Source organism: Manis pentadactyla, chromosome 11, assembly GCF_030020395.1.
Source record: "Manis pentadactyla isolate mManPen7 chromosome 11, mManPen7.hap1, whole genome shotgun sequence".
Classification (NCBI taxonomy): domain Eukaryota; kingdom Metazoa; phylum Chordata; class Mammalia; order Pholidota; family Manidae; genus Manis; species Manis pentadactyla.
Genome location: NC_080029.1, coordinates 104,506,994 through 104,527,406, shown reverse-complemented (window position 1 = coordinate 104,527,406; position 20,413 = coordinate 104,506,994). Strand labels below are relative to the sequence as shown.

The window sequence follows — 20,413 nt, the reverse complement described above, 5'->3', positions numbered from 1 at the left end:
CAAGAAGAGGTCACTCATGTTTATGTCTAAGAGGTTTTCGCCTATGTTTTCTTCCAGGAGTTTAATGGTTTCATGGCTTACATTCAGGTCTTTGATCCATTTTGAGTTTACTTTTGTATATGGGGTTAGACAATGGTCCAGTTTCATTCTCCTACATGTAGCTGTCCAGTTTTGCCAGCACCACCTGTTGAAGAGACTGTCATTTCGCCATTGTATGTCCATGGCTCCTTTATCAAATATTAATTGACCATATATGTCTGGGTTAATGTCTGGATTCTCTAGTCTGTTCCATTGGTCTGTGGCTCTGCTCTTGTGCCAGTACCAAATTGTCTTGATTACTATGGCTTTATAGTAGAGCTTGAAGTTGGGGAGTGAGATCCCCCCTACTTTATTCTTCTTTCTCAGGATTGCTTTGGCTATTCGGGGTCTTTGGTGCTTCCATATGAATTTTTGAATTATTTGTTCCAGTTCATTGAAGAATGTTGCTGGTAGTTTCATAGGGATTGCATCAAATCTATATTGCTTTGGGCAGGATGGCCATTTTGACAATATTAATTCTTCCTAGCCACGAGCATGGGATGTGTTTCCATCTGTTAGTGTCCCCTTTAATTTCTCTTAAGAGTGACTTTTAGTTTTCAGAGTATAAGTCTTTCACTTCTTTGGTTAGGTTTATTCCTAGGTATTTTTTTTTTTTTGATGCAATTGTGAATGGAGTTGTTTTCCTGATTTCTCTCTCTGTTGGTTCATTGTTAGTATATAGGAAAGCCACAGATTTCTGTGTGTTGATTTTGTATCCTGCAACTTTGCTGTATTCCGATATCAGTTCTAGTAGTTTTGGGGTGGAGTCTTTAGGGTTTTTTATGTACAGTATCATGTCATCTGCAAATAGTGACAGTTTAACTTCTTCTTTACCAATCTGGATTCCTTGTATTTCTTTATTTTGTCTGATTGCCGTGGCTAGGACCTCCAGTACTATGTTAAATAACAGTGGAGAGAGTGGGCATCCCTGTCTAGTTCCCGATCTCAGAGGAAATGCTTTCAGCTTCTCGCTGTTCAATATAATGTTGGCTGTGGGTTTATCATAGATGGCCTTTATTATGTTGAGGTACTTGCCCTCTATTCCCATTTTGCTGAGAGTTTTTAACATGAATGGATGTTGAACTTTGTCAAATGCTTTTTCAGCATCTATTGAGATGATCATGTGGTTTTTGTCTTTCTTTTTGTTGATGTGGTGGATGATGTTGATGGACTTTCGAATGTTGTACCATCCTTGCATCCCTGGAATGAATCCCACTTGGTCATGGTGTATGATCCTTTTGATGTATTTTTGAATTCGGTTTGCTAATATTTTGTTGAGTATTTTTGCATCTACGTTCATCAGGGATATTGGTCTGTAGTTTTCTTTTTTGGTGGGGTCTTTGCCTGGTTTTGGTATTAGGGTGATGTTAGCTTCATAGAATGAGTTTGGGAGTATCCCCTCCTCCTCTATTTTTTGGAAGACTTTAAGGAGAATGGGTATTATGTCTTCCCTGTATGTCTGATAAAATTCCGAGGTAAATCCATCTGGCCCAGGGGTTTTGTTCTTTGGTAGTTTTTTGATTACCTCTTCAATTTCATTGCTGGTAATTGGTCTGTTTAGATTTTCTGTTTCTTCCTGGGTCAATCTTGGAAGGTTATATTTTTCTAGGAAGTTGTCCATTTCTCCTAGGTTTCCCAGCTTGTTAGCATATAGGTTTTCATAGTATTCTCCAATAATTCTTTGCATTTCCGTGGGGTCTGTCGTGATTTTTCCTTTCTCGTTTCTGATACTGTTGATTTGTGTTGACTCTCTTTTCTTCTTAATAAGTCTGGCTAGAGGCTTATCTATTTTGTTTATTTTCTCGAAGAACCAGCTCTTGGTTTCATTGATTTTTGCTATTGTTTTATTCTTCTCAATTTTATTTATTTCTTCTCTGATCTTTATTATGTCCCTCCTTCTGCTGACCTTAGGCCTCATCTGTTCTTCTTTTTCCAATTTCGATAATTGTGACATTAGACCATTCATTTGGGATTGCTCTTCCTTTTTTAAATATGCTTGGATTGCTATATACTTTCCTCTTAAGACTGCTTTTGCTGTGTCCCACAGAAGTTGGGGCTTAGTGTTGTTGTTGTCATTTGTTTCCATATATTGCTGGATCTCCATTTTGATTTGGTCATTGATCCATTGATTATTTAGGAGCGTGTTGTTAAGCCTCCATGTGTTTGTGAGCCTCTTTGCTTTCTTTGTACAGTTTATTTCTAGTTTTATGCCTTTGTGGTCTGAAAAGTTGGTTGGTAGGATTTCAATCTTTTGGAATTTTCTGAGGCTCTTTTTGTGGCCTAGTATGTGGTCTATTCTGGAGAATGTTCCATGTGCACTTGAGAAGAATGTATATCCCGCTGCTTTTGGATGTAGAGTTCTATAGATGTCTATTAGGTCCATCTGCTCTACTGTGTTGTTCAGTGCTTCCGTGTCCTTACTTATTTTCTGCCCAGTGGATCTATCCTTTGGGGTGAGTGGTGTGTTGAAGTCTCCTAGAATGAATGCATTGCAGTCTATATCCCCCTTTAGTTCTGTTAGTATTTGTTTCACATATGCTGGTGCTCCTGTGTTGGGTGCATATATATTTAGAATGGTTATATCCTCTTGTTTGACTGAGCCCTTTATCATTATGTAGTGTCCTTCTTTATCTCTTGTTACTTTCTTTGTTTTGAAGTCTATTTTGTCTGATATTAGTACTGCAACCCCTGCTTTCTTCTCACTGTTGTTTGCTTGAAATATGTTTTTCCATCCCTTGACTTTTAGTCTGTACATGTCTTTGGGTTTGAGGTGAGTTTCTTGTAAGCAGCATATAGATGGGTCTTGCTTTTTTATCCATTCTGTTACTCTGTGTCTTTTGATTGGTGCATTCAACCCATTAACATTTAGGGTGACTATTGAAAGATATGCACTTATTGCCATTGCAGGCTTTAAATTCGTGGTTACCAAAGGTTCAAGGTTAGCCTCTTTAGTATCTTACTGCCTAACTTAGCTCGCTTATTGAGCTGTTATATACACTGTCTGGAGATTCTTTTCTTCTCTCCCTTCTTGTTCCTCCTCCTCGATTCTTCATATGTTGGGTGTTTTGTGCTGTGCTCCTTCTAGGAGTGCTCCCATCTAGAGCAGTCCCTGTAAGATGTTCTGTAGAGGTGGTTTGTGGAAAGCAAATTCCCTCAGCTTTTGTTTGTCTGGGAATTGTTTAATCCCACCGTCATATTTGAATGATAGTCGTGCTGGATACAGTATCCTTGGTTCAAGGCCCTTCTGTTTCATTGTATTAAATATATCATGCCATTCTCTTCTGGCCTGTAGGGTTTCTGTTGAAAAATCTGACGTTAGCCTGATGGGTTTCCCTTTATAGGTGACCTTTTTCTCTCTAGCTGCCTTTAACACTCTTTCCTTGTCCTTGATCTTTGCCATTTTAATTATTATGTGTCTTGGTGTTGCCCTTCTTGGATCCTTTCTGTTGGGGGTTCTGTGTATTTCCGTGGTCTGTTTGATTACTTCCTCCCCCAGTGTGGGGAAGTTTTCAGCAATTATTTCTTCTAAGATACTTTCCATCTCTTTGCCTCTCTCTTCTTCTTCTGGGACCCCTATAATACGGATATTGCTCCTTTTAGATTGGTCACACAGTTCTCTTAATATTGTTTCATTCCTGGAGATCCTTTTGTCTCTCTCTATGTCAGCTTCCATGCGTTCCTGTTCTCTGATTTCAATTCCATCAATGGCCTCTTGCATTCTATCCATTCTGCTTATAAACCCTTCCAGAGTTTGTTTCATTTCTGCGATCTCCTTTCTGGCATCTGTGATCTCTTTCCGGACTTCATCCCATTTTTCTTGCGTATTTCTCTGCATCTCTGTCAGCATGTTTATGATTCTTATTTTGAATTCTTTGTCAGGAAGACTGGTTAGGTCTGTCTCCTTCTCTGGTGTTGTCTCTGTGATCTTTGTCTGCCTGTAGCTTTGCCTTTTCATGGTGATAGGAATAGTCTGCAGAACTGGGACGAGTGACGGCTGGAAGGACTTCCTTTCTTGTTGGTTTGTGGCCCTCCTCTCCTGGGAGAACAGCGGCCTCTAGTGGCTTGTGCTGCGCAGCTGCGCGCAGGGTTTCTGCTTCCTGCCCGGCTGCTATGGAGTTAATCTCCGCTGTTGCTGTGGGCGTGGCCTGGCTCGGGCAGCTACTCCAAGATGGTGGAGTCGCGTTGGAGCAGGAGCTGCTGGGAGGCTATTTATCTCCGTAAGGGGCCTCCCTGCTCCCTGCAGCCCAGGGGTTAGGGTGCCCAGAGGTCCCGGATTCCCTACCTCTGGATTAAGTGGCCCGCCCTGCCCCTTTAAGACTTCCAAAAAGCACCCGCCAAAACAAAACAACGACCACAAAAAAAAACAAGAAAAAAAATTTTTTTAATAAAAAAAAAAAAAATTTAAAAAAAAAAAAAAAAAAGGTGGTCGTTCGTTTTTCTTTATTCTCCGGTGCCAGCCTCAGGCCTCTGCTCACCGGTCTTTCTGCCCTGTTTCCCTAATATTGGGGTCCCTGTCCCTTTAAGACTTCCAAGCAGCGCTCGCCAAAACAAAGCAGCAAAAAAGCAAAAAAAAAAAAAAAAAATGGTCGCGCGCTTTTCTTATGTCCTCTGTCGCCCAGCCTCCAGTGCCTGCTCACTGTTCTTGCTGCCCTGTTTTCCCAGTATCGAGGGCCCTACACTCTGGCCCGGATGGCTGGGGCTGGGTGTTCGGCAGCCCTGGGCTCCGTCTCCCTCCCGCTCTGCCTGCTCTTCTCCCGCCGGGAGCTGGGGGGAGGGGCGCTCGGCTCCCGCGGGGCCGGGGCTTGTATCTTACCCCCTTCGCGAGGCGCTGGGTTCTCTCAGGTGTGGATGTGGTCTGGATATTGTCCTGTGTCCTCTGGTCTTTATTCTAGGAAGGGTTGTCTTTGTTATATTTTCATAGATATATGTTGTTTTGGGAGGAGATTTCCGCTGCTCTACTCACGCCGCCATCTTCCGCCCCACCGATGATGCTTTTTATATTTCTAATACAGAGACAACCTAACAGAAGCTGAGAATGGTAACATCCAACTGCAAGCGCGTGCATTTACCACCAGGCGGCAGATATCTGAGGAAACAGAAAGTATTGACAATCGAGAGTCTTCTGAGGTAGAAATAATTTTCTTGTTCTTGTTGATAGATCCATGTTATAGCAATAGATTAAGGTTTGTGTGGCTTAAGCTTATTCTGTTCATTTTAGAACTGGGAAATTATAAGAGAAGATGAAGCCACCATGTATAGCAATCAGGCTTTCCCATCACCCCCACCATCAAATAATTCGGATGTTCAGGCTCATCTTGCAGAAGAATTGAATGCCAGACTCACTATTTGTGGAAATCCAGCCACCAGCCCGCCCGTATCCAGCTCAGTAAGATGCTCTTAGATTTTGTTGTAGTTTCAGGATTTTATATTATATATATTATTCCATTCAGTATCTAACTTTTACTTAAAGTTTTGTCTTTTTCTCCCCAGTTTTATTGACACAACTGACATATAACATTGTAGTAGTTTAAGGTGTACAATATAATTATTTGATATAAGTATATATTGCAGAATTATTACCATAGTAACTTCAGTTAACATTCATCACTTCACATAGTTAAAAAAAATTTTTTCTTGTAATGAAAAAAATTTTCTCTGAAGTGTCATGTAATAATGTGTTAGGGACTTTAGGACTTTACAGCATGGTCATTTTTTCAAGTATCCCCCAAATGCAGTCATGGATAATCCAAATGGTTATTGGAGTCTGAATGTCCGTTTTATAAATCAAGGCCCTCTAGCCAGAGACTGCCAGGAACGTACTTGTAATTGAACAAGTTGGGTTTATTACTCATTTCAGCAAGAAGAATACACACCCTAAATGTCTCAGTTAAGAGTATGTTAGAAAAGATGAAAAAGATTTGGGTTCATGTCAGGTGGTCTTGAGGAGGGTTTAAGGAAGTAGGGCTTTGCTCTGTACTGGATACTGTCAGGAAACAGGTAATTCTGTGACTGGGGAGTCCCAAATCTTATCTCTGGTGAGGCTAAAGCTATAATTAGTGAAAAAGCAGCAGTCACATTTGCCAGGATAGGAAGATACTTGGTATTTTGTGGCTTGGATAGTTTTCACGTTTTGTCTGTGTTCAGGCATTTGTCTGTTAGATTGTCAAGTGGTCTCAATTTTGTCTTGATCAGACCAGATCCTGCATGTCAGGGGCTGCTTTTCTCCTCCTGTCACAAACACACATGTAAAAAAGCTGATGTACTTTGACAAAATAGGGAGTTTAGCTTATCTTCTCGCTCTAGCAACTGCTATAAAACGTGCTGCCATAAAGGGATCTTTGTGGCCAGCTCTCTTATTTGTATCCTTGAGGGAGATCTTTCAGTGGAAGACAAAGATTATTCTCTGAGGATGCTATGGTCATTTCCAGTTGGTGTTCCCCTGCTTTTCATTCAGTTAGTAAATGTTTCTTGAGGGCTGACTATATCCGAGGCATTAGGTACTGATTAAAGAATTGTTGGAACACAAGCCCCACCCATTTAAATATTGCCTATGACACCTTTTCACTCTGCATAGACAGAGTTGAGTAGTTTGATCATAGAAACTGTACGGCCCACAAAAAATATTTACTATCTGGACCTTAACAGAAAATTTTGCTGACTTCTGTTCTAACACCTTCCTCAACAATCTTCAGTGTAAACAGTTTTATGTAAATATTTATGTGAATGTCCAACAGCAGGTCTGCCTGTCTGCTCCCTTTCCTTCCTTTCTTACACTTGTTTATTCTGTCTTCCATTTGTTTCATTTTTTTTTTTTTTTTTGGTCAAGAGAGTGGGAAAAGTCATCAACGACTTAAAGATAAGCTATGTTGATTTGCTGGTGATAAGTCACAAGATCCTATTCCCTTTCCTCCTATTTTTTTTTCTTTAATTATAAAAGTAATACATCGCATCCATACAATGAAATACTAGGCAGCCAGTGAAAAGAATGAACTAGTTTTGAATGTATATGTTACATGGAACAATCCTTAAGAGGTATTGGTCAGTGAAAAACAGTAAGGTATAGAACAGTATGTTTGATATGCTACTATTTATGTAAATTATTTAAATGGCAGAGAATAAATATGTGGAGGTCTTAACAATTAAACAGTAAACTGGTGACATTACTTGGCTCTGAAGAGAGGAACAGGGTGAGCAAGATATACATCTTTTGTACCTTTTGAAATTCAATCCATTTGCATATTCAAAAATGTTATTCTTGAAGTATTGCATAGTTATGGTTAAAAATAGAAACAGTATTGAGATGTACAAAATAAAAATTCTTCTGTTTTACTTCTAACAGATGCTCCCTCAGTTGCTATTAATGGTTTGGCATATACTGCCAAGCATTTTCTGATATGTTCATGAACATGCATGCACACCCCACCTCTATGTTTGTATGATTTTTTATCCTGAAATCAGCTTATACACACTTTTTTTACTTCCTGTACCATGGACACTGGACCATTTCAGTAAATATGGCAGCACTCAACAAAAAAAGTCGTCAAAAAATCATTCCTTTTTGCAAGTAACTGTTAAGATATTTAACTAGATCCTATTGCTGGATTTTAGGTTGTTTACAGTTTTTTTGTTACTGTAAACAATATTGCAGTGGGTATTCTGACTTAATTTATATGTCTAGTATAGATTTTGATGCTATTAAATAACAAAACTGAAGTATTTCAGTTAGTGACAACAGCATGCGTATAAAAACACAAGGAAAGAAGGATATGGGATTTCCAGAAAACAAATTATCTGAAATATCCAGAGGGTAGGTTGTGAGGTGTCAAGTCTGGAGCCATCAGGAAAAGCCAGGTCAGGAAGCTCACTAACACTGTGCTGTGTGCTATAGATTTTACCCCGGGCACTGTGGGGTCACTGTTGGGCTCTGAGCTAGGTCGGGAATGCCATGATGAGATTCACGCTGTAGAGCGCTCTTGCCCTGCAGAGTGAGGTACAGAGAGTAGATTTAAGGAAACAAGACTTGAAGCAGGGAAATCTGTTAGGATTTTGCTGCAGTAATAATCAAGGTGACAAGTGATGAAAACTTGGAATTAAAAAAAAAATCTTAAACTAAAGGGTAATATAATTGAAAGCTAGTAAAGAAATAGAATGAATAGGATCTGGTGACTGACCTGGTAAGGGACAGGATGGGGAAGTTGGTGACTGACTGATATCTGACTTGGGCTGGACTCAAGCGGTACCCACTGAAACAAGGAATGCCTGAGAAGGGACAGGTCCGAGCAGGTGTGGACAGGGCTAAATCAAATCCAGTTTGGGGCACAGTGAGGGGCATACCTGTTAGGCATTCAAGAGAAGGTGTCCAGGAGTCACGGACTTGGGGAAGTGGAGCGGGGAGGTGGAAGGTATCTGCACAGGGTGGTATTGAGGTCAGCTGGCTGCTTGCATGTAGTCCCCATGGTCACTTCCTAGATGGCATCCCTTCTTCTGCCCCATCATACCCGCCTCCACTACCTTACCTACCATTCAAAGACCGAAAGTTACTGTCATTCCTTTGTTTGTTTGTTTTTTAATAAGAATCATTCCAGCAGAAGAGGTAGTTTACAAGCCTATACGTTTGAGGAACAGCCTACACTTCCTGTGGTGAGTTTTATTGTCTTCCCTCAGTCGTCAATAAGGATATAAAACCCAGCGACTCTTTTTAACTATCTAGCAGGGAACCTGATTTGGCACAGAATCTAGGCTCTGGGGATGAGGTTCCAGGGAGGGGAAATGGGGCAGGTAGACTCTTTAAGACAAAGGTGGGAGAACAGTCTCTCCCACAGAAAGAAAGCAACAGCTCTGAGTGCTGGTGACTGGGTGATCCCCAGGCTTTGCAGTTGAAGCACTGTGCTGGCTGGAGGTGGTCTGCTGAAGGCAGCCTGCAATTCTAGATTGTGGTGCCCAGCTGCCTGTGGTGCATGCAGTCCGGGGTATCTAGCACCGGGTTCTGCCCTGCACATGAAGCGTCATTCAGGCTTTGGTCACTTGGGAGGTGTGCATTTGTGCCGGCAGGCTCAGTGGCCACGTTGCAGTCTGTCAGTCCCTGTCTCTCTCTCTTTCCACTCCAGTCCCACATTCACCAGTCTGCCGAGGCATTCTGCTTCCTTCCTAATTGCATTCCCCATCTTGGCCTTGACTGGAGCTTAGACCCTAACAACTTCATGCCTGGACTGTTGACTCCCTGTTGGTCTCCCAGCCTCCAGCCTCTTCCTAACTCAGCTCTCATTACTTTGTCTCTTCCTTCTAGGGCTCCCACTTGTTTCCTAAACCAAATGAAAACTCTCAAGCTCCCAGCCCCTTCAACCTCCCCTGCTTAATCCACCCACGGACATCTTCTGCTGCCTTCCTTCCGATCTGGGCCCTTCCAGTTTGTTCCCAGATCCTAATTCTCTCCCTCTTCAGGGTCTGTGCACATTCCATTTCCGTGTAATGTAAATGCCCCGTAATGTATGGTATGGTAATTTACATACTACACAATCCACCCATTTGCAAGCATACAAATTAATGAATTCTAGTGAATTTTTACAGTTGTACAAACATCATTGCAATGAAGTTTAAGAAAGTTTCCATCACTCCAAACATTCCCTCAATCCCAACACTGGCTCTCAGCCCCAGGAAACCACTCATCTGCTTTCTGTTGCTATAGTTTAGTCTTTTCTAAAAATTGCATATAAGTGGAATCATACAGTATGTAGTCTTATGTGTCTGGCCTCTTTCACTTAATATGATGTTTTTGAGATTTATCCCTGTTAGTGCCTGTCTCAGTAGTTTATGATATCCCATTGTATAGATGTATCTACTGCATTTCATTTATCTACTCAGCAGTAGTACATTTGTAAAACTGGGCAACTTTGAATTCCATTGTTTTGTAGACTAACAGCTCATCACAACTGTCAGCAACATACAGCTGCCCCTCTGCATCTAGGGAACAGTGTGTCAAGTGAACAGACTAGTGGTGGTAGTTTTGTGTGTAAGGCCAAGTCTTGAAGAGTCGAGTCTGGTTCAAAAGACAAAAAGAACAGCCAGACCTGGACTGTTCTAAGTAAACCAGACCTCTTTATTCATTTATACTAAACTATAATAAACAGCACCTTCCAGTCCTTAAAGAAAGAGGGCAGAATAACTTTTAACATGGCACATACGGGTAGTTACACTGCCTGGATTCAAATCTCATCTCCATGCTAGCGACGTATGTGTTAGGGAATTACTTCAATTTCTGTGCTTCAGTTCCTTGTAAATAAAATGAGCTAATAATAGCAATTGTCTCGTTAAGGTTTGTATGGAGGTTAAATGACGTCATCTATGTTGAAGTGTTCAGTGTGTGGTTGTTATTACCATAATGTTTTATTAGTGGTGTTGTCACTCTCATTATTGTCTGTTCGATTGGTTGGGGTTTTTTAAAGTGAAATGTTGTATACTTTATGTTGTACAGTTTGAAATACGATTTAAAACATGGTTCATTTTAAAGAGACTAGCAATGAAAAAGGGATACGGTCCTTTTAAAAGTATTCTTTCTTACTAATATTCAACTCTGCTATTATTCTTCACTTTAGCTTTTGCCTACTTCATCTGGATTACCACCAGGTTGGGAAGAAAAACAAGATGAGAGAGGTAGATCATATTACGTAGATCACAATTCCAGAACTACTACTTGGACAAAGCCCACTGTACAGGTACCATGCAATCTACCCACTAACTTGTTTTGTTATGTAATTTAAACCATCGTATTCCTATAGAAGCTGTTGCATCATTTTGTAGTATATATTGGATGTTTCTAGCACCTTCTAATTATTTTCTGACACTGGTGCTAAATGTCTACCATTTCCTACAGATCTCTAATATATGTGAATTACCTCTTGTTATTATATAAAACCAATCCAATTAGGAATAACAGGGCAGAGTAAATGATCCCGTCCATTGGGTAATTTTCTAATTTGAATGGTTAAGGTAATTATTTTGCTTAAAGATAATCTTTGTGATTAGTATCTATTAAAGAAATTTGTGATAATGATACCTTGTCCTTGGCAACAGAGGGTGCTGTTTATAATATTTCTTTGTAAGTGTTTAGGAAAATATTTATTTTATCTTATCACCATTTCTCTTATTGAGAACATTTCTAACACTGAAAAGTACAGAGAATAATACAGCAAGTACCCATTTTCTTAACACCCAGAACTTACCACCACTAACAAATTATCATACTTGTTTCTAGACATTTTATTTTTAAAAATAAAATCTTATGGTAAAACTAAATTCATTTTAGCCAAGCACTTGGTTCCACTATCCAGAGGGAACTCCCACTTTGAGTTTATTGGGTACCCCTATACTTACGGATAGGTAAATAACAAAATATCATTTATGTATGTGTGTTTCAGATTTTGCAAATATGTTATATTGTATTATTCTAAATATTTTTTTGCTCAACTTTATTTTAAGGCCCTATCCATGTTCCTTTATACATAGATATAGTGTCTTTCTTTTACCTACTGCCTGATATTTCATCATATGAATATATTACATTTCAGTTACCCATTTCTAGTAGATACATCTTGCAGATATTTCTAGTAGATATTTGCCATTCTGTTTGTTCACCCGGTATTTGAACCCATCTGCATATGGGGCATTCCCCACTCTACGAGTCTTTCTAGGGAGCAAAGCCAACCTCCTCCAGTTGGCACTTGGCTTCCCAGGCACCCAGGGCACAGGCCAGCTGACGTAGCTCCCTCAGTCACACAGACCCACATCAGACTTGGATTTTTAACCAGCTGCTCAAGAATTAGCTGAGAAATTATAAATTATTTTAAAAATTAAGTTTGACAGAACACTTTATTAGAAAAATGTGCCTCCAGTGTTCAGCCTATTTATAAGTATGTATTCTGTTTGCAGGTTAAGTTACCTTTTAACCACAGCTATTTGTGTGCTCTATAAAAGATTACAACATGGTTTAATTAATGTGCTAGGCCACCATGGAGACCGGACAGTTGCTGCCAAGCCAGAGCTCCTCTTCATGCCCTCAACCACAGGTCCCCACAGGTGATTCAGCACAGCAGGTGACCCAGCCATCTGAAGTGGAGCAAGGATTCCTTCCTAAGGGCTGGGAGGTCCGGCATGCACCAAATGGGAGGCCTTTCTTTATTGACCACAACACCAAAACCACCACCTGGGTAACTTCAATACTCTCCAGTTTACATTTATAACAACAACAATAATAATCTCTTGTGTATAGTTCTCTTAATCTTTAAATGAACATTAGTGTAACCTACATTTCCTAGTATTCACTTAAAGATAATGTTGAATTCTTAATAGTATTGTTACTATTCAAGATAGGTTAATGCCTATTTTTAATATTTTGGGGGATTGTCTCCTGGAAATACATTTACTTTATATTTCCAGTTTTTAACTCACTAGCCATAAATACTTAGGAAGAATTCTTAAAGGTAATCCTTTACCTTTATATGAGGCTTTATGTTTCCAAAGTACTTTTGAATTTGTATTTCATTTAATACCCCCAAAATCTCATGAGGTTAGGTAGAATAAGTATTTTTATTTTAAGATAAGGCTTATGGTTGTTTAGTAGTTATTTCTTCACTAATAGAAAAATTACTGAAAATCAACAGCAGATGACTAGATTTGGATTAGGTAATTTATTTAAAATATCTAGATAAAACTGAAATAGTTTAAAAATCATTTAATAAAATATTACAATAATAAAAATAGATAAATTAAGCCAAATGCATTGACTTTTTTGTTTTCTTTTTTAACAAATTGAATTGATTTAATGATCTTTTTGAGCTTAACTCCCTGTTTCTTAACAATATTAATAAATCAACACCTTAACAGACAGGTGTCAAAAAGCATGTTCAGGGCCTCAGAAATAACATGTCATCCAGTTTAATGTCCCACTCTTTTGCCAGTTTTATTCACAGAAGACGCTGTATAGTGACACAATCCCTAAAGAGTGGGGCAAAATATTCTGGATGATTTTGTGAAGGTATTAAAACTGACACCACTTTGAGATTTGAGAACTGAATCTTGTAGCCTGGGAATGATAGATTTTTTAACAGAGGAAATGTCATTTCACAGATTAAGCAAATGAAATTAAAGTGGACTTTTTAAAGAGAATATTTGAATTTTCAATTAATATTAGAAAATATAGTCATAGATTGACTTTCATGATTTTAAGACTTACATGTGTGAATTGTTTTCTTATTTATTCTACCAAAAAAGGAAGATCCAAGACTGAAAATTCCAGCTCATCTGAGAGGAAAGATGTCACTTGATTCTTCCAGTGATCTGGGACCTTTACCTGTAAGCTTATAAAACTGTTACCAGTCTAACCTAGCTCTAAGTGTTTATATTGTGGAATACAGTAGTTCTTTAACCACTATAATTAATATTATTACTAAAATGTTGATGCCTTCTACTAAGAATAGAATATGCAAATTACATTAACCATATAACCAATGTCATTTTTCATCCCATACATTTAAACCCTTTTCCTAAAATAATTGAAATACATTCTTTATTATAGCCAGGATGGGAAGAAAGAACTCACACAGATGGAAGAATCTTCTACATAAATCACAGTATGTGCAATGTGATAATTTTATTACATTACTTTTTGTAACACTGAATTAGTACATGCGAATGAAGAACATCTTTTTTTTTCTCTCTGTCTCCAGATATAAAAAGAACACAATGGGAAGATCCTCGGTTGCAGAATGTAGCAATAACTGGACCAGTAAGTCTCTTTGTATCAGTATGCTCTGATGGGGTTGTGCTCTCACCTCTCTCTCTCCCTCTTGAAAGGTGAATGGTCAAGGGCATAACCCTACAGGCACCGGGAGGAAATTTGCAATTCTCACCTCTCCGCACAGTCCCCACTGTAGGTCTCCTGGGGGAAAGAGTATTTGAAAAAAGAGTATAAAGGCAATATTCTTACACCTACACAATAATATCCTTGGGAGATCAGTGAGTCAGAATGTTAAGGCGGTGGGCCCTGTGCTCAGGCCAGTCTTGCCACTGCCTGCAAGAGCCTGTTGGCAATCCTCAGCGGACCCGCGAGGAGCCACGAGTGTAGCAGGTGAGGAAGCCGATAGCACCCTATCAACTCCATGGCCATGTCTTGAACTTTTTGGTAGAAATCATTGTAAACGCCTGTATATATGACACATTCATATTTAAGTATAAATGTTACCATGTGTGATGTTTTAACTACTCTTGAGTCAAGTTAATAACAGTGAAATCATTATCCTCTTTTATATAACTGCTTTTTACACTTTTAGTTTTTCAGGTTTTGTTTTCTAATTCATGAAAATAAATAAAATTAAAAATCACTTCTTTTAGATTGCTCTTTAGTTTCCATGTTTAGTCTTTTAAAATAATGGATAAAAAAGGCAATTCCTCTGAGTTCAAGGAAAAAGTACATTTTTCAAATTGTTCCCTTAATGGAGAAATCACTTTGAAAGTCTCTTCAGAAGTGGAAATTTTCATTTCTAATATTTCCCTGCTTGGAAGAAATTTCCTGTTTTTGGCATGTTGCATTTCAAGAATATTGCATGATGAATATTACAGCCATAGGAATTATTGAATACAATTTTATCTTAGAGAAATTAAAATTTTTTAAGTTTTATATTTATTTTTCTTCAAATTAACTTTTCTTTCCAAATATTCGCTTTTAATGCCTTTAACTTATGTTCATAAAATACCCAGCAGGGAACTTTTAAAATTGTTCCAGAATAAAAACAACCTAAACCTTCTTTATTTTTCTGAAATTTTCAACTCAAGGCAGTGCCCTACTCCAGGGATTACAAAAGAAAGTATGAGTTCTTCCGAAGAAAGTTGAAGAAGCAGGTTAGTGATGCTTATAATGAGCTCTTAGGGGTGTTTGTTATTTAGACTGAAAGTATGGGAAATGCATTTTAAAAAATAATAGAGAATTTATTCTATATTTTAACAACTTTGGATAGCTTCTTCTAAGGAAAAATGCTTATTTTTTTGAGTAGCTGTTATATATCATTATAGACTAGAATTATTTTATGTCTTCATTTTTCAAGATATCTTGTAATACATAAAAATCGGATTAAAAGTTCACTTTTAAAGAGCTCCAACCTAGATTCTTGGTGGGGTTTATTGGGGTTGGGCTTTGTAGAATCTGAGCAAGAGCAGCTCGGGAGCTTATGTCCTGGCCTAGTCTTTGATCATATCGGAGAACTCTCCAGATTCCTTTTCTGCTGTGACTGTTGTTTTCCAGTGATGGGCAATTCGTGTTCTACAGCTGCAAATTCAAGTCTGCATAATTTGAAAATACCACTGTGATTGGAAGAATGCTACTGTTACTAGTCTCATTCTGCTTATCAGATATGTTCACTCAACTTTTTTCCATCACCACAAATTCACTATGTTTGGAACTAAACCCATCATCTGCCCATCTCTTTTCTGTCTGTTGATGATAACCATTTTTTAATGCCTTCCTAATTTGCTCCGACTGTTCCCCATTCCTTGCAGTTTAGGAATACTACCCCTAGGTGGCTATGTTGGGTTACACCTTCTCACGTTCTGAGCTGGAAGCCTGCTTGTCCAAAGTTTTAAGATGGTGGATCCGCTACCATATATTTTTTTCATCCAAAGTTTGGCAGAAATGAAATAGAATAGTTTTGTGTGTGTGTGTGTGTGTGTGTGTGTGTGTGTGTGTGTGTGTGTGTGTGTAAATATTTTATGCCTCAGTAAGATCCTAAAATATCAGCAACTTTAAAAACTCATCTTTAGTGATAACTTTGTGCTAAAATTGCTCTGGAAATTTGTTCTCTACTTCTTAAAATTCTTTGGGATGTTAACTGTTGATTTATTTGTATGGTAAACATTTTCACTTTTAAGGAGAATAGGGTGGTGGAATAGTAGCACTAGCTTCTCCCTTTGCTACTCTGAACACTCATAAACGTGTTAACAACATCTAATTGTTAATGCCTCCCAGGCAGCAGGTAATGTGGAACAAGGCCTTTATAAACACCAGTTGATGAAGAACACAAAAACCGTAATGAAAGCAGTAATATTTGTGGAGCTTTCACTACATACCAGGCATTCTTCTTAGCAAGTTATGTGTATTAGTCATGTAATCACTCAAATAACTCTGTAAGAAAGGGGCTGTTACTATCACATTTTACAGGTGAGGAAACTGAGAGATTAGGTAATGCAATCAAGCCCCATGGTTCTGAGTGCAAAGCCAGACACACATCAAGTGGTCCAACTCCAGAGTTCATGTTCCTAACCAACATGGTGTAATTGGTGACTAAGTGACAGTTTGTGAGGAAATCACCCAGAATGCAACAACGGTACCTAAAGAGATAAGAACACGAAAGAGGTTAAGAGACATGGAGTCATTCCAGAAGGAGAGACTGGAGAGCATGGGGAAGAGGCTGAGAATCTGAATCCTCAGTTTAACAAGAGTCTCAAGCAGGATTTAGAAAATAAAACCTATATCTAGATAAATCACAGCAAGAGGACACAACACCAAGACAGATGAAAATATAAAAAAAACAGTGCTACAAAGTCTTGAGTTGTCCTTGGCCTTTTGCTCTGCTTATCCCTAACGTCTCATTATTTAGGAATAAGGATGGCTGATCATTGCTGAGCGCCTTGTGTGCTGGATACCATGTGAGCATGTGAAATGCGTATCCCCTTAAGTTCTGAAACAGCCTCATGAGGGTAAATATTATTGCCCCTATTGTATAGATGAGGAAATTAAACCTTAGAAAAGATATGTAAGGTAGAGCTGGGATTTGAACACAGGGCCACCTGACTCCAGAATGCATGTCCTGGTCCACTGCTTGGCTCAGATGTGGAAGTTGCTCCCCAGCCTCTCTTTCTCCCATTGCCGTCACTCACTCACATGGTCTATCTCCCTCCTCTCCCTTTGTCTGTATCAGGGGTCTTTAACTGACTGGTGTGCATCTTGTCTCTCCTTAAAACCACCCTTCAGGTTCTACCCCATTGCTCCTGAGAACACAGCGGACCCTGCTCAGCAGCTGTCTCCCCAGCCAGCATTCACGCTTCCTGCACTCTGGCCTCAGACCACTTCTCTCCTTCTCCTCTCTCTGTAGTCCCTCGTTTCCCTCCGCCGCCTCCTATACCGCCTGTCTCCTCGGTATATAGGCCTCTCCTGTGTGCTCTTCTCTTAGCCGGCTGCTCCTCAGTCTTTCCTGTCCTCCAGTTAACACTTCCTCTTGAAATCTCTTTGATTGCCTCATTTGTGGTTAATTGAGCTCAATCTTTTAGGCTCCCATAGAACATTGCTTATATCTCTATTATTAACAATTTTCCTATTCTTTTAAGTCTCAGAATTAGTAACATTAAATTTATTTTTCATACACCCCAGATTGTGAACTCTGAGGAGGTGACCACATCTTAATGCTGTGTTTTTATTCACTTTTCCTCCTATCCCAGGCCCCACTGTCATAGCTACTGAGCATGGGGCCTGGCCCTGAGCAGACCTTCAGTAAATGCCTGGAGAGTGACTTACCTTCACTCTGGGCCTAGTGTCTAGACTAAAATTGCCTTTCTCCCGTCTTATCTTTTTTTTTTTTTAATTGCATAAGCAGCAGAGGAAACTGCTTATATTGCTTATATAAAGTGTTTATATTATGTTTCTATAAGACTTTCCACTTTTCCTAAACATATTGAGAGTGAAGTTGATTTTTTTCCCCTTAGAGATAACGTTGCTTTCTTTTTTTGAAGTGACAGAATGTCGGTAGCATTTTTCTCTTATTTGTTCCCACTTGAATGTTGCACACAAAATACTAAAAAATAAAATATTCACATTTTTAAATGAAATTATAAGATCTGCCTAAAAGTTTAGTTATCTCATTTATCACATAAGCAAAGGATGTTCAAAAAATTAATGAGACAGCATAGCTCATTCATTAAGAGTAGAGACTCGGGAGCTTAGACTTTAATTTCCATTTTCAGTTTCTTCATCCAGAAAATGGATATTACAATAGTAGCTACTTCGTAGCGATGTTATGAGAAGTAAGTGAATTTAACCATAAAAATGATGGAAACATTGCCTGGCACAGTGTGTAAATGTGAGCGCTCATGAAGGAGTGAAGCAGGACAGGCTCTGACAAGGAAAGTGGAGGTAGGAAAAATCCTGATCCAGCAGGCGGGCAACAAGTAGCAGGAACTGGCCAGACTGCAGGGCACGGCATGGTCCCCACTGGAACCGAATATGGAAGGACACTTCATGAAGTACCTTCATGTGAGCACGATTACCACTGTCAGTAGTGTCTTTTCCAGATTTAAAAATCAGAAGTCTGTATTATTATGTGATTAGAGAGAGTGCATGAATTCTTTCATACGACAGGGGAAATAGAGGCAATATTCCTGGTCATATTTTCCCTGAAAAGAGGTCTTGGGTACAGGGTAGAGTACAGTGAATTTTATAACTTTCATGACAGATAAATTTGCCATTACGTTCAATTGATTTAAACCATATGTCTCTTTTCTCTGCATTTTCAGAATGACATTCCTAACAAATTTGAAATGAAACTTCGCCGTGCAACCATCCTTGAGGATTCTTACAGGAGAATCATGGGTGCCAAGAGGGCGGACTTCCTCAAGGCGCGACTGTGGATTGAGTTTGATGGCGAAAAGGGATTAGATTATGGAGGCGTTGCCAGAGAATGGTTCTTCCTGATCTCGAAGGAAATGTTTAATCCTTATTACGGGCTGTTTGAATATTCTGCTACGTAAGTACCTTTACAGTGACTGTATGAGGCCAGGAGAAGGAATCACTGCTCTGAAAGGTACAAGAGTTGTATGATGTAAGGAAAATGTATGTTACAATGTGCCAGAAAAGGGATACTATAACTAATTTTTTTTCAGAAGTAACTTTTTTTGAAATTGTGGTCAAATATACATAACTTAAAATGTACCCTTTTAGCAAGCGAAACAAAACCCAAAATGAACAAATAGGACTACATCAAACTGAAAAGCTTCTGTACAGTAAAGGACACCATCAGCAGAACAAAAGGCATCCTAAAATATGAGAGAATATATTTGTAAATGACTCATCTGATAAGGGGTTAACATCCAAAATATAGAAAGAGCTCACATGCCTCAACACTCAAAAAACAAATAGCCCAGTTAAAAAATGGGCCGAGGATATGAAAAGACTTCTCCAAAGAAGAAATTCATATGGCCAACAGGCACATGAAAAGATGCTCCATATCACTAATCATCAGAGAAATGCAAATTAAAACCACAATGAGATATCACCTCACACCAGTAAGGATGGCCACCATCCAAAAGACATGCAACAACAAATGCTGGTGAGGATGAGGAGAAAGGGGAACCCTCCTACACTGCTGGTGGGAATGTAAATTAGTTCAAAAATTATGGAAAACAATATGGAGGTTCCTCAAAAAAACTAAAAATAGAAATATCATTTGACCCAGGAATTCCACTTCTAGGAATTTACCCAAAGAAAACAAGATCCCTGATGCAAAGAGACATATGCACCCCTATGTTTATCGCAGCACTATTTACAATAGCCGAGATATGAAGCAACCTAAGTGTCCATCAGTAGATGAATGGATAAAGATGTGGGACATATACACAATGGAATATTATTCAGCCATAAGAAAGAAACAAATCCTACCATTTGCAACAACATGGATGGAGCTGGAGGATATTATGCTCAGTGAAATAAGCCAGGTGGAGAAAGACAAGTGCCAAATGATTTGTGGAGTATAACAACAAAGCAAAACTGAAGGAACAAAAACAGCGGCCAACTCACAAACTCCAAGAAGGGACTAGTGGTTAGCAAAGGGGAGGGGTGGGGGAGGGAAGGAGAAGGGGATTAAAGGGCATTATGATTAGCACACATAATGTAGGGGTGGGTACGGGGAAAGCAGTATAGCACAGAGAAGACAAGTAATCACTCAATAGCATCTTACTACACTGATGGACAGTGATTGCAGTGGGGTGGCGGGGGGCTTGATCATATGGGTGAGTGAATGTTGAAATCACAATGTTGCTCATGTGAAACCTTTATAAAACTGTGTATCAGTGATACCTTAATTTAAAAAAAAAATGAAATGCCAAAAAAAAATAATAAAATTTACCCTTTTAACGCTTTTAAGTGTGCAGTTCAAGGGCATTAAATATGTTCATGTTGCTGGGCAGTTACCACCACCGTCCATGTCCAGAACTTTTTCATCATCCCAAACTGTAACTCTGTACTCATTAAACCCCGACTTCGTCCAGTTCCTTGTAACCTCTGTTCTACTCTTTATCTCTA

At 39.1% G+C, this 20,413-nt stretch overlaps 1 protein-coding gene across 4 annotated transcripts in view; it reads left to right on the top strand.

Annotated features, from left to right (window-relative positions):
• The window catches only part of NEDD4 (NEDD4 E3 ubiquitin protein ligase), a 120,739-nt gene that overhangs the window by 89,975 nt on the left and 10,351 nt on the right, over positions 1-20,413 (top strand). For all 4 annotated transcript variants that reach the window (XM_036929716.2, XM_036929714.2, XM_036929715.2 and 1 more), the window contains 10 exons: positions 5,091-5,205; positions 5,297-5,464; positions 8,653-8,718; positions 10,671-10,790; positions 12,078-12,281; positions 13,345-13,425; positions 13,649-13,703; positions 13,800-13,858; positions 14,905-14,970; positions 18,631-18,860. In XM_036929716.2, coding sequence (XP_036785611.2) covers positions 5,091-5,205; positions 5,297-5,464; positions 8,653-8,718; positions 10,671-10,790; positions 12,078-12,281; positions 13,345-13,425; positions 13,649-13,703; positions 13,800-13,858; positions 14,905-14,970; positions 18,631-18,860 — 1,164 coding nt within the window. The remainder of the gene's footprint in view (positions 1-5,090; positions 5,206-5,296; positions 5,465-8,652; positions 8,719-10,670; positions 10,791-12,077; positions 12,282-13,344; positions 13,426-13,648; positions 13,704-13,799; positions 13,859-14,904; positions 14,971-18,630; positions 18,861-20,413) is intronic.